Raw genomic sequence first — 12,335 nt, 5'->3', positions numbered from 1 at the left:
CAGCCGGACTAAAGCTGATGCAGAACCTCGGTGGCTCTGCTTTCATCACTGAAACACACACGCGCACACACGCGCGGCATGTACTCTTGCCCCCCTCCTGGTGGTTCGTACCTCCGCAAAGCAAAGCGCCTTTTGTTGCTGATATTCAAGGGAAAACTCATTTTGATCGGCTGGAAAATTGACAACATGAAAGTAACAGTTTGCGACAACACAGACAAGTCACCTCTTTGTTTTGTGTCACAGTCGGCAGTACTGCTGGTGACGCTTTGTTTGAAGTGCAGACTGAACTGAACTGAAGTGAACTGAACCGAACCGAGTGTTCATCTCCTATCAGGAGCTCAGTATCTGTTTCTGCTGAAGGTGTGTCATCTGTGAGTGGGAATAGAGAGGTTATAGCTGTTGTCACATTAGCTCCCCCCCCCCTTTTTTTTCTCCCCAATTGTATCCGGCCAATTACCCCGCTCTTCCGAGCCGTCCCGGTCTCTGCTGCACCCGCCTCTGCCGATCCGGGGAGGGCTGCAGACTACCACATGCCTCCTCCGATACATGTGGAGTCGCCAGCCGCTTCTTTTCACCTGACAGTGATAAGTTTCAACAGGGGGACGTAGCGCATGGGAGGATCACGCAACCCCCCCCCAATCCCCACCCCCCCGAACAGGCGCCCCGACCATCCAGAGGAGGCGCTAGTGCAGCGACCAGGACACACACCCACATCTGGCTTCCCACCCACAGACACGGCCAATATGTGTCTGTAGAGATGCCCGATCAAGCCGGAGGTAACGTGGGAATTTGATCCGGCGATCCCCGTGTTGGTAGGCAATGGAATAGACCGCTATGCTACCCTGTGCTCTTTTGTCTTTTCTTTTTGCCTCCTCTAACCCCTTACTTTCTCTGTCTTCCTTTTGCTCTACTTTTGCCATTTTCATCTCCTCCATCATTGAGAACTTCCCTTTTTTCTTTTCTCTCTCTTCCGTCTCTCCCTCTCCTTTTTCTTGTCTTTTCTCTCTTGATCTACTCCCTCTCTTTCCTCTTTATCTCTCCATCTTCTCTCCCTCTTCTGTTTACTCTTTCGTTTTTTCTTATCTCTCTCTCTTTCTCTCTTGCTCTTTCTGTCATCACTCACTTATTCCTTCTCTCTCTCTCTCTCGCTGTCTGTCTGTCTGTCTGTCTGTCTGTCTGTCTGTCTGTCTGTCTGTCTGTCTGTCTGTCTCTCTCTCTGCAGATGGTCTGAGCGGTTCATGGAAGGACAACGGTTCAGCCGGTCCCTTCACTCCCTCCAGCTACAGCTCCTCTGGGGGTTACTGGAGCTGGTCTGCCCCCAGTGACCAGTCCAACCCGTCCACCCCGTCCCCACCGCTCTCAGCAGACAGCTTCAAGCCCTTCCGTGTGCCCAGCATAGGCGGCGTGGGGCCCGGCCCCGCAGGACCCGAGGACCCCAGCCTGGACGAGCAGGACGGCAGTAGCCTGCTGTTTGATGAGCCCATCCCACGCAAACGCAAGGTGAACACCGAAGACCACTGTCACTGGGGGGCTGTTTCAGGCACATATGGGAGGTGTATGGGTTGAATGCAATTGTGACAATTAGGGAAATGTAGAAACAAAAAGGTTGCTCTATATTATTTTAAATGAAATTACACCTTTGACTAAATCAAATTACTACCTCTTAGCAACAGGTGTCAGTTTTAACGAAGCAGACCCCCAGATGGTCTGGCTATTCAAAACCATTCTCAAACATATTTAACAGAGGCATCGCTTTAAAGAAAATGCAGAAACCAAATATTTAAATCACAAGCATCACACGAACAGCTGTAGGACCCGACAGCGTGTCGGCGATGTCAGGAGATGTTGGGAGACATGCATGTCGCGGACATGTAGCTGTTGTTCTCTGAGCTGTCACCGAGTCTCGCATCCACAGTGTGTTTAATGAGCCAAGGTAGGTACCCCGTCCCTGCTGGTGAGAGACAGATCCCACCACAGGGCACGGGACGGGATCTTGTTTGTGAAAAGCTGTCATGTAAAGCTGCAGAGAATCCTTTACCAGCTTAACGTCGGTGACATTAACCAACAGGGTTGCGGATATATAGACTTGTTTACTGACTGGGGGGTAGGCAGAGCTGAATTAGAACAGGGTTGGTAAAGAATACCCTTTTGTCAGTGCTATAGTTTTCTTTACTATAACAACACACACACACACACACGTTCAGCCATGCCTCATTTCTATACAGCCTTGACAGCCTGTGGCGTCCATCGCCGCTCTTTCTTTCATTCTCTCATTATTTACCCAGATGGATGGACACCCACCTCCACCCTACCACCACCCACCTGATCAGTGCTTCTGCTCTCCAGAGTTTTGCTGTCTTCCATCAATTCCTCTTCTTCCTCGTTTCTGTTGTTTGCCACTCCACCCCTTCCCAACCCCTCCGTCTCTCTTCTCTCCTTTCACCTCACACACACGCACACACACAAGTGTGTATCCTCCCGAGACGTTTGCCCTTCATAATTACTCCTAAGCCTGCACGCACGGCCATTCGGCATCGACAGTAATGATTTTAATAGCTGCTGCTGCAAACATGAAGCTTCTGTCAGCTCCATGTCCTCCCCCTCCTCAAATCGATAAAGGCTCTGTGGGCAAGACTCACCGCGGTGGAGCAATGCACTAATTGGGGACTTATCACAAAGAAGGGCACAGAGAAATTGAAGGGGAGAGAGCAAAATGAGGAGGGGGTGGTGTGTGTGTGTGTGTGTGTGTGTGTGTGTGTGTGTGTGTGTGTGTGTGTGTGGTTGGATGGGTGGAGAGGGGTGTCGGAGAGGTGGGAGGTTGCGGAGGAAGAAAGTAATAGCAGCCAGGATGCAAGAACGAGGAGCATCGGAGGGAGGGGATAGCAAAGGATGGATGGAGACAGAAAAGGGAGTGTCCCTGACAAAAGTGGAGTCAGCCCAACTTACCAGCGAGTTATTCGGAGCCTGTGCGCCGCGCCAAGGTTTCACGCGGACGTATCCGTTGAGTGTTCCTCTCTGTTGTCTCTCGGCACAACGACGCTGTTTGGAGCTCCCCGTTTAATTAACTCTGAAATGTTGCCTAAAAGGAAATAATGCACACGTGCACGCACACAAGCAGTGCACTGAGACTATTGTTACCCGAGGATGAGAGAATGCACAGAAGAGAGGTGATTGTTGTGTGCCTCTGAAAAGGACGCACACGGGGTTTAGCAAAACAAAACGTCTCATCAAAATTAAATAAGCAACATCGACAATACTTTGATAGACTGGCTTCTGACATCCATTTACAAAGGCCCAGCTCGGAGGGATGGTGCAAAGGCTCGGAGGAGGTTTTTCTGCTCTGCAAGAACAACAGGCAGCCTCTCCAGCCAGAGAGAAGTGTAATTACACTAGGCTGATATGAGATACGGGAGCCTCCCCCGCTCGCGATCACTATCGAGTTGGTGTATTTTGGCGTCCCTCGGCTCTCGTGGTGTATGACAGTCGGGGAACTTCTGTCCGAAGGTACTCGTTCGTTAAGAATAGCACTTCGGCTAAATAATGACTGAGTCAAATGACTACCGTCTGTTGGTCAGTGAAGAGTTTCGTTGTGAGGCAAGTTGTTTGCCATTCACATGTCTGCTTTTAAGATGCTGATGTGGAGCTTAAATGGAAACCCGTATTTAATGTTATTTACAAAAGGAAGGGTATAGGAAACTAACTGTGGAGAACACTGTTATCCATATGTATTGATATATTTGAGATGGGCTTTTATGAGCTGCATGAGGATGCAAGGAATAGAGGTGAAGAAGAGAGTGCAGGCAGGGTGGAGTGGGTGGAGAAGAGTGTCAGGAGTGATTTGCGACAGAAGGGTACCAGCAAGAGTTAAAGGGAAGGTTGACAAGATGGTTGTGAGACCAGCTATGTTGTATGGTTTGGAGACAGTGGCGCTGATGAAAAGACAGGAGGTAGAGCTGGAGGTGGCAGAGTTGAAGATGCTAAGATTTTCACTGATGGACCACTCAGGTTGAACGGTTTGGAGACAAAGCAAGAGAGGAGAGATTGAGATGGTTTGGACATGTGTGAAGGAGAGATGCTGGGTATATTGGGAGAAGGATGCTGAATATGGAGCTGCCAGGGAAGAGGAAAAGAGGAAGGCCAAAGAGGAAGTGTATGGATGTGGTGAGGGAGGACATGCAGGTGGCTGGTCTGACAGAGGAAGATGCAGAGGACAGGAAGAGATGGAAATGGATGATCCGCTGTGGCGACCCCTGAGGGGAGCAGCCAAGAGTAGTAGTAGTAGTAGTAGTAGTAGTAGTAGACGTAATAGCAGACATATTAGTAGTGATAGTAGTAGACATAGTAATAGTAGTTGACGTGGTAGTAGTAGTAGTAGTAGTTGGCATAATAGCATACGTAGTAGTAGTAATAATAGTAAACGTAGTAGTAGTAATAGTGGTAGTAGTAATAGACGTTATAGCAGATGTAGTAGTAATAGTAGTAGACGTAGTAATAGTAGTAGTAGTAGCAGTAATAGTAGTTGTAGTGGTAGTAGTAGACATAGTAGTAGATGTAGAAGTAGTAATAGTAGTAGACGTAGTAGTAGTAATAGTAGTAGTTGTAGTGGTAGTAGTAGACATAGTAGTAGATGTGGTAGTAGTGATAGTAGTAAACATAGTAGTAGTAATAGTTTTAGTGGTAGTAGTAGACGTAGTAGTAGATGTAGCAGTATTAATATTAGTAGACATAGTAGTAATAGTAGTAGTAGTAATAGTAATAATAGTAGTAGTAGACATAGCAGTAATAGCGAGTCGTAGTAGTAGTAGTAGTAGTATGTGGTAATTGCAGTACTGTTTGACCGCTCCAAATCCTAGATATTTGTTAAAAAATAATAGTGCTTTTCTGTTGGCACCTTACCCACCACCAATCAAAAAAATAAAAAAATAAAAAATATATATGAACCCATTTGGGTTTTAGATATTGATTTTGTGGTTTCTGTCAGTAAATACATTCTACGAGTTTGATTTGCCATGTCTACTTGTTACCTTCCCATCTTATTCCTCTTTTGGCTGCTTTGTTGAAGATGTAAAAATCTATACCCTATCTACACCAGATACGTCCTAATCATTAGTCACCTTAAAGCAAGCAGCTACAACAGTGTTGACCATATGGATATTTATGGATCATCTATTATCTTAAATACTAGTTTTTTAGATTAATGTTGAGGCTTTGATGAAAGCAGGAGACGGAGGGAAACTCGAGAACCAGATTTGCTCCGTTGCCTTCAGGATTCTTATGGGTTAACACCATGCCAGACATCAGCAATGCAGAATAATATAGATAAATGACTTATTTGATGTGGTTTTGTAGTACATTTTTATTCATTAAGAATTTGATGCAACAATTCTTGGACATGTGACTACACCGTCTCAAAGAATGTCAGATGGTGTTCATAGGTTTAGTGTGAATTTGTTGTGGTTGTCCTTGACAGTAAAACATTTGGGAACTGCTGTGAGATCTGATCGCTGCTCCTCTGTTTTGTTTTCCCTGTAGAACTCCATGAAGGTGATGTTCAAGTGTCTTTGGAAAAACTGCGGCAAGGTACTGAGTACCGCAGCCGGCATCCAGAGACACATCCGCACAGTCCACCTAGGGTAAGACATAAACACACACACACACACACACACACACACACACACACACACACACACACACACACACACACACACACACACACACACAAACAATAACACAGGCAAAATTACGCCGGTCAGTTATCCACTTCTTGCGTTCATGGATGGCGTCACGAATTCACGTTTGCGGCGGCCTCACCCAGTACCATCCATGATGCAGTATCTTTGTCCATATCTGCGTCTTAAGTTTGTGTCTTCGTTTGATGGCTGGGAGAGCTGGCGCTGGATCGGCTGGGAGAGCCTGGTCTGCTGCATCCTGTGGGCCCAGGGACCACGGCCCTGCCCAGAGCTGCGCCCGAGGAGGAAACACCGAGGGCAGTCTGACAGAATGCAGAAGCGGGACAGGCTAAGCTAATTGCTAGCCCATGCAGACCGGTAGTCCTGACAGTCATCCTGGCTGGCATTCGTTCCCTTGGACAGTGATTTTTTTGTTTAGTGTGTTCTTGTAGTTCTTGTAGTCTTTGGATATGTGTTTTTTCTTGGTGTTGCACTGCTGTGAGCTGGGGGAAATTATATTTCGTTTGTTGAAGATGTAAAAATATACCCTCTCTACACATTTGTCATTTCATTTCGTGTACGCAAGTACATGAAATGAAATGACAAATGAAGTCTTCCTGATTCCTGATTTAGAAACACGTAGATCCCTCTCTCTCCATTCCTCTCATTCTCCTGAACCCCACCAGCTTCTATCAAGAGATTGTCAAAGCAGCAGATTAATGTCTGACGGATTATCACCGTGGTAACACTTGGTGCTCTGGCCGCCGGGTGTGACAGGACAGGGGTAAATGAGCAAGGCAGAGAACAATGCTATCGGACAGATCACACAGTCACACTGACATTCAATCAAGCCAAGGCTCCCCCCCCTCCCCCGCCTATGCTGATAAAGTCCACCCCGCCTGCAGCGCAGGATGACGGGGATAAAGGTCGGCACTGGATGGAGACATGATACCTCCGTAGACGGCAGGGCGGAGTCAACCTGCAGTGGGATCCTGGCATGGGTTGCGTTGCTTTTTGAGTCTGTACACTTGTAAGGAGAATGAACACATATGTCACGTGTGTCCATGTGTGCACACGCTGGGTTTTAAAAGCATCTCTAGGCTCATAAACATGAAGCCTGATGGGTAAGTCATAGTTATACACGTCGAGCCACAATTGACTTGTACGATTTCACCAAATCTGTCTGATATGACTGGATCCCCCTCTCAGTCGAACTATATCTACTCTTTATCCTGTTTTTCTTCTTCTCCCTTTCATAGCTGCTCCTCTTTCTTTCCTTTCTGTTAATTTCTTTTAATTCTTTCACTTTCTTTATTCTTCTTCCTTCCTGTGTCTTTTGTTTCTGTTCCTTTCTCGTCCTTTTGTTGTTTTTGTTCTCTGCTTTCTTTGTTCTCTCTCGCTCTCTCTCTCGCTCTCTCTCTCGCTCTCTCTGTCTTTGTTTTTCCCCTTTTCTGCGTCTCCTCTTCCATAATTTTTCCTTATTTCTTGCACTCCTTCCCTCCTTCCTTAATTTTTACCTTCCCTATTTCCTTCCTTTCCTCTCTCCTCAAATCAACCCCCTTAATCTGATCGTCTTCTCTCTGTCTCTCTCTCTCTGTCTCCCTCTGTCTCTCTCTCTCTCCCAGGCGTAACTGTGACTCAGACTGCAGTGACGGCGAGGAGGACTTCTACTACACGGAGATCAAACTCAACACCGACTCGGTGGCCGACGGCCTGAGCAGCCTGTCCCCTGTCTCCCCCTCCGTCATCTCCCCTCCCCCGCTGCCCAGCAGCCAGCCCTGTGAGCCCCTCAGACCCCCTGGGCAGACCGCCGACGCCAAGGAGCACCACGCCAACAGCAACGGTGGCATGGTGGGCACCACGCCGCTCAGCCGCTCGGCTCCCAGCGCACTCTACCTCGTTCACACGGACCACGCCTACCAGGTGTGAGCCGTCGGGAGGTGCGGGGGAGGAAGGCGCACTGCCAGGGGCCTGCACAGACACAGATATAGATACGAGGGGTGGGACAATACTGGATCGAATTCTGAATCGTTCGATACGGTCTTCACGGTTCGAGATGCTCCCCATTTCGTGAGAACGATCGGGATTTCACTCCTGCCTAAAACGACCGTGGGCGGGCAAAATGGCCGCCAGTTTTTAAACAATATTCTGTCAAGATAAATACCTGATTGAGATATTAGTGCATTGCACATGTCCGTATGTCTGTTAAGAAACAACTGACACCAAAATTAACATTTTAACAACTTTGATACTGTTGCGAATTCCAAGGCGGCCGGGAATCCACCGCAACCGGGACGTGAAACCCGGGTCGCCCGCGCTAACCTGTCGACTAAAGGATCCGACCTGTTAGCCAATGGGCTAGCGAGTCTACACATCCGTGATCGTTACAATACCGTTTTTCGAACAATTTAAAATGGCCGCCGTCCCAACGCCTGTAAATACCGCGACGCCTCGGTGGTGGTCATGGTGCGTCTGAAACGGCGGCTGCACCCAGACGTGTTGGAAATAATACCTGAGAAACAAAACGGAAAACACACACTGCTCATCTCACAAGCGTAACAAGGCCTGCAAAACGTGAGGTGTAAAAGATAAATGAAAAATGGAGAAGTGCAGTGGTGAGCCCTGACTCATGAGACGTGTCGAACCGTGAGATGTGTGATTCGTCCCACCCCTACTAGATACGGATCAGGTCAACTCGCTTAATTTTCTTAAAACACAACGCCGACAGACAACACATTCACACACCCAAACACCACACGCCAGTACACGCCTTCACAGACACACACAGCACTGTTGTGGGTCTTTAGGTTTCTGTGTTTCGAGCAAATATGCACGTGGACACATACAAACTCTTGACACCAAACCAGTCATTATACCACTGTTCAAATCTCCCGACAGTCACACACTCGTGCACACGCACTACTACTGGTCCTCAAGCCAAAGAGTCTCCCGTTACACAATAATACACACCTAATAACATACACACACCCAAATGCAAACACACGCTTCTCTCAAGGGGGAGAGATCAGTGAGCCCTCAAGATCAATGTACAACTGGAGGCATCTGGGTAACGTAGCGGTCTATTCCGTTGCCTACCAACACGGGGATCACCGGTTCGAATCCCCGTGTTACCTCCGGCTTGGTTGGGCGTCCCTACAGACGCAATTGGCCATGTCTGTGGATGGGAAGCTGGATGTGGGTATGTGTCCTGGTCGCTGCACTAGCGCCTCTTCTGGTCGGTCGGGGCGCCTGTTCAGGGCAGGGCAGGGCGGGGACTGGGGGGGGAATAGCGTGATACTCCAGCGCGCTATGTCTCCCTGGAGAAACTCCCCAATGTCAGGTGAAAAGAAGCAGCTGGCAACTCCACATGTATCAGAGGAGGCATGTGGTAGTCTGCAGCCCTCCCCGGATCGGCAGAGGGGAGAGGGGGTGGAGCAGCGACCCGGCTGGCTCGGAAGAGTGGGGTAATTAGCCGGATACAATTGGGGAGAAAAAGGAAAAAATCCACAAAAAAAAGAAGAAAAAAGATCAATGTACAACTGCCGTAGCTCTCATGTTAGACAACCTACTCACAACTTACAGCATAGGACCCCCAACATACACTCTGCACACACACACCCCTCGGGCTATGCACACACACACACACACACACATACACACACACACACACACACACACACACACACACACACACACACACACACACACACACACACACACACACACAAATGTTAACTGATGTTGGCACGACTAGTAAGTGGTTGAAAATATTACCATTGTATGAACACACCGAACAAATTTGGAAAGTTTCAATCCAGTTGGAATAATAATAAAATATATCTGGTTTATATAATAAAAAAAAACTCTGACGAGGAAAATCCAACATAACAGTCAATTCAAAGTGATGTATGTCGGAGCCAGTAGCTGTCTTTATATCGCTGTAAAGGTTTTGTTTCAAAATAAAATGGCAGTCTAACAAAACAGCTGTTGCATGATGTTAAGTTGTAAGTTGCCTCAAAAATCTGCAGGTCTGATATGTTCATCATCACCATGTCCGTTATTTAAATGCCCAGAAGCACATTGAGGTGAAAGGCCCTCGTATTTAGCCACGGAGCCTCTGATTAGGACTTCAATGCAGACTGTCAGCCGTGTTACCCTTCACTTGTTTCCCTCTCCATACGCTCCACCTTCCAGGCCACAGCGCCGGTGTCCATCCCCTCCAGTGGATGTAGTTCAGCAGGCTCGACCTCCACCAGTTTCACGCCCACTAACAGCTCCAGTTTCAGCATCTCCTGGCAGTCACCACCCGTTACCTTCACCGGCAACACGGTGAGATTTACACACACACACACACACACACACACACACACACACACACACACACACACACACACACACACACACATTTTCATTCACTGTTATTACACTAATGTAATCACAACAGGTGCGTGGGTATTCAGATCTAATAAACCGTGTCAGAGCTAGGGGGCATCCGGGAAACATAGTGGTCTATTCCATTGCCTACCAGCACAAGGATCGCCAGTTCAAATCCCCATGTTACCTCCAGCTTGGTTGGGCATCCCTACAGACACAATTGCCCATGTCTGCGGGATGGGAAGCTGGCTGTGGGTATGTGTCCTGGTTGCTGCACTAGCGCCTCCTCTGCTCAATCAGGGGTGCCTGTTCAGGGGGGAGGGGGAACTGGGGAGAATAGCATGATCCTCCCACATGCTACGTCCCCCTGGTCAAACTCCTCACTGTCAGGTGAAAAGAAGCGGCTGGTGACTCCACATGTATGGGAGGAGGCATGTGGTAGTCTGCAGCCCTCCCCGGATCGGCAGAGGGGGTGGAGCAGAGACCAGGACGGCTCAGAAGAGTGGGGTAGTTGACCGGATACAATTCGGGAGAAAAAGGGGGGAAAAATACAAATGAGACATGCACATGAAACATTCTTTTACACCCTTCACACGCTCACACACACACACTGAGGCATGTATTTATTTTCAGCTTGTCTGTGTTTGTAATGACTGTGACTCGGTCCACTCTGTTCAGGCGTCCCCCAGTAAAAGCCAGGGCTTTGGTGAACAGCGCTCCCAGACTATAGCTGCCCTCTCCTCCCCTCCCAGAGCTGCCACTGCCCTCAGGTACTTCAAGACAGGCCTCACTGTCATTTCTAAAAAAGATTCTACCATTTTTTTTTGTTGTCTTGTTTTTTTAAGTGTTTATATTTTGTTTGCCTCATTTACATGCCTGGTTTAGCCGTGGTATTTGAGAGTGCACTTCAGGTAATCCAGTCAGTAGTGGAGTGTGGTGTAATGCAGTGTTTCCCAACCCAGTCCTCAAGGAACCCCTATCCTGCAGATCTTCTATGCAACCCAGAATAGGTACCTGTTTGCTGTTATTCATCCAATCAGCAACGAATTATGTCCGATGTTGCACACCTTGCATAATTAAGTGCTGTGAGATGATTGGTTGAGTAAGTACAAGCAGGGCTACCTGTGCAGGGTTACAATGAAAATCTGCAGGATAGGGGGTCCTTGAGGACTGGGTTGGGAAACACTGGTGTAATGGGATCTGTGATATTTCCTCAGCGTTAACTAGATCCACGGCTACTAAATGTCGACAGGTCCTCATTTTCTCACTGCGTTTTGCTGGCAAGTTGATGGTTCGTGTAGAAAATGTGTGGGTAAGCCCAGCGCCTCTGAAACGGTGCTTCATCCGGCTGGAGCCGTCAGCGAGTTGGATTGATTAGTTAACCTTTGACGTGTTGACAGTTTTTCCACCAGATGTCACTATTAACTCTTCCATTTTTGGTTTTCCTTGGAAAAAGCACAATCCTTTGGGGGGGGGGGGGGTCGCTTTTACCAAGCTCGCTGCTGTTGTTGATCAAGCTGAGGTTTACATGGGCACTTTTTCCTGTCATTTAGATTCTTCTTCTTTTCCTCTCCGTCTCTCGTGTCTAGCCGGAAGGTGCGTGGGGAGGGGAAGAAGTGCCGCAAGGTGTACGGGATGGAGAACCGGGACATGTGGTGCACAGCCTGCCGCTGGAAAAAGGCTTGCCAGAGATTTACCGACTGATTCACCGTCCTGCCGCGCCAACAGGGCGCCGCCACCACTGCAGCCGCCTATCGCCAGGGAAAGGAGGAGGGGCGTCATTTCGCATGCATTCATTTTTCTTCTCAGCTCGACTTCAACTCCGTCCATCAAAACATCGGCTCCGCCCCTACTTCCGCCCACCCCCAGCCCCTTCAACTACACCCCACCAGTGCAGTTGTACAAGGAACCAGTGGGGTAGCAGGGTGACCTTGCATCACCGTCCAGGTTTCTCAGTGCTGCTTCGCCATTCCCTTCAATCCCATGTTTTTTTCTTCTTCTTTTTTTGGGAAACTCCAGTGCAGCTAAACAGTGCAAAAAGAAAAAAACAAAAGAAAAAAAACAAGCTAAGCATTTCTGCCATTTTCTGTGTTTAGTTCTGTGTTGCATCTCTCTGTTTTGTTGTAAAGCTCTGGTTTTTAAATAGAAAATCCAGTCAAAGAGCGGCGGGACCAGGGAAAGAGGATGATTTTTTTTTTGACACTTTATCCGAAAGAAGAATGGCCTCTTTGCTGCAGTTTTCGGGGAATATCTTGAAACAAATGGTGGGATCTCTGTTTTGTCTTTTTCTTC

The 12,335-nt window shown here is 48.1% G+C and overlaps 1 protein-coding gene across 1 annotated transcript in view; it reads left to right on the top strand.

Annotated features, from left to right (window-relative positions):
• znf704 (zinc finger protein 704) overlaps nt 1–11,905 on the top strand; it is a 75,020-nt gene extending 63,115 nt beyond the window's left edge. Inside the window, exons 4-9 of the mRNA XM_056298833.1 lie at nt 1,223–1,500; nt 5,533–5,633; nt 7,295–7,592; nt 9,864–9,998; nt 10,722–10,813; nt 11,633–11,905. Coding sequence (XP_056154808.1) covers nt 1,223–1,500; nt 5,533–5,633; nt 7,295–7,592; nt 9,864–9,998; nt 10,722–10,813; nt 11,633–11,747 — 1,019 coding nt within the window. The 3' untranslated portion in view covers nt 11,748–11,905. The remainder of the gene's footprint in view (nt 1–1,222; nt 1,501–5,532; nt 5,634–7,294; nt 7,593–9,863; nt 9,999–10,721; nt 10,814–11,632) is intronic.
• The last annotated feature ends 430 nt before the right edge of the window (nt 11,906–12,335 follow it).

The sequence above is a fragment of the Lampris incognitus genome, chromosome 18 (assembly GCF_029633865.1).
Source record: "Lampris incognitus isolate fLamInc1 chromosome 18, fLamInc1.hap2, whole genome shotgun sequence".
NCBI classification, from domain to species: domain Eukaryota; kingdom Metazoa; phylum Chordata; class Actinopteri; order Lampriformes; family Lampridae; genus Lampris; species Lampris incognitus.
Note: the sequence above shows the minus strand (reverse complement) of the source record. Positions and strands in the feature narration are given on the sequence as shown.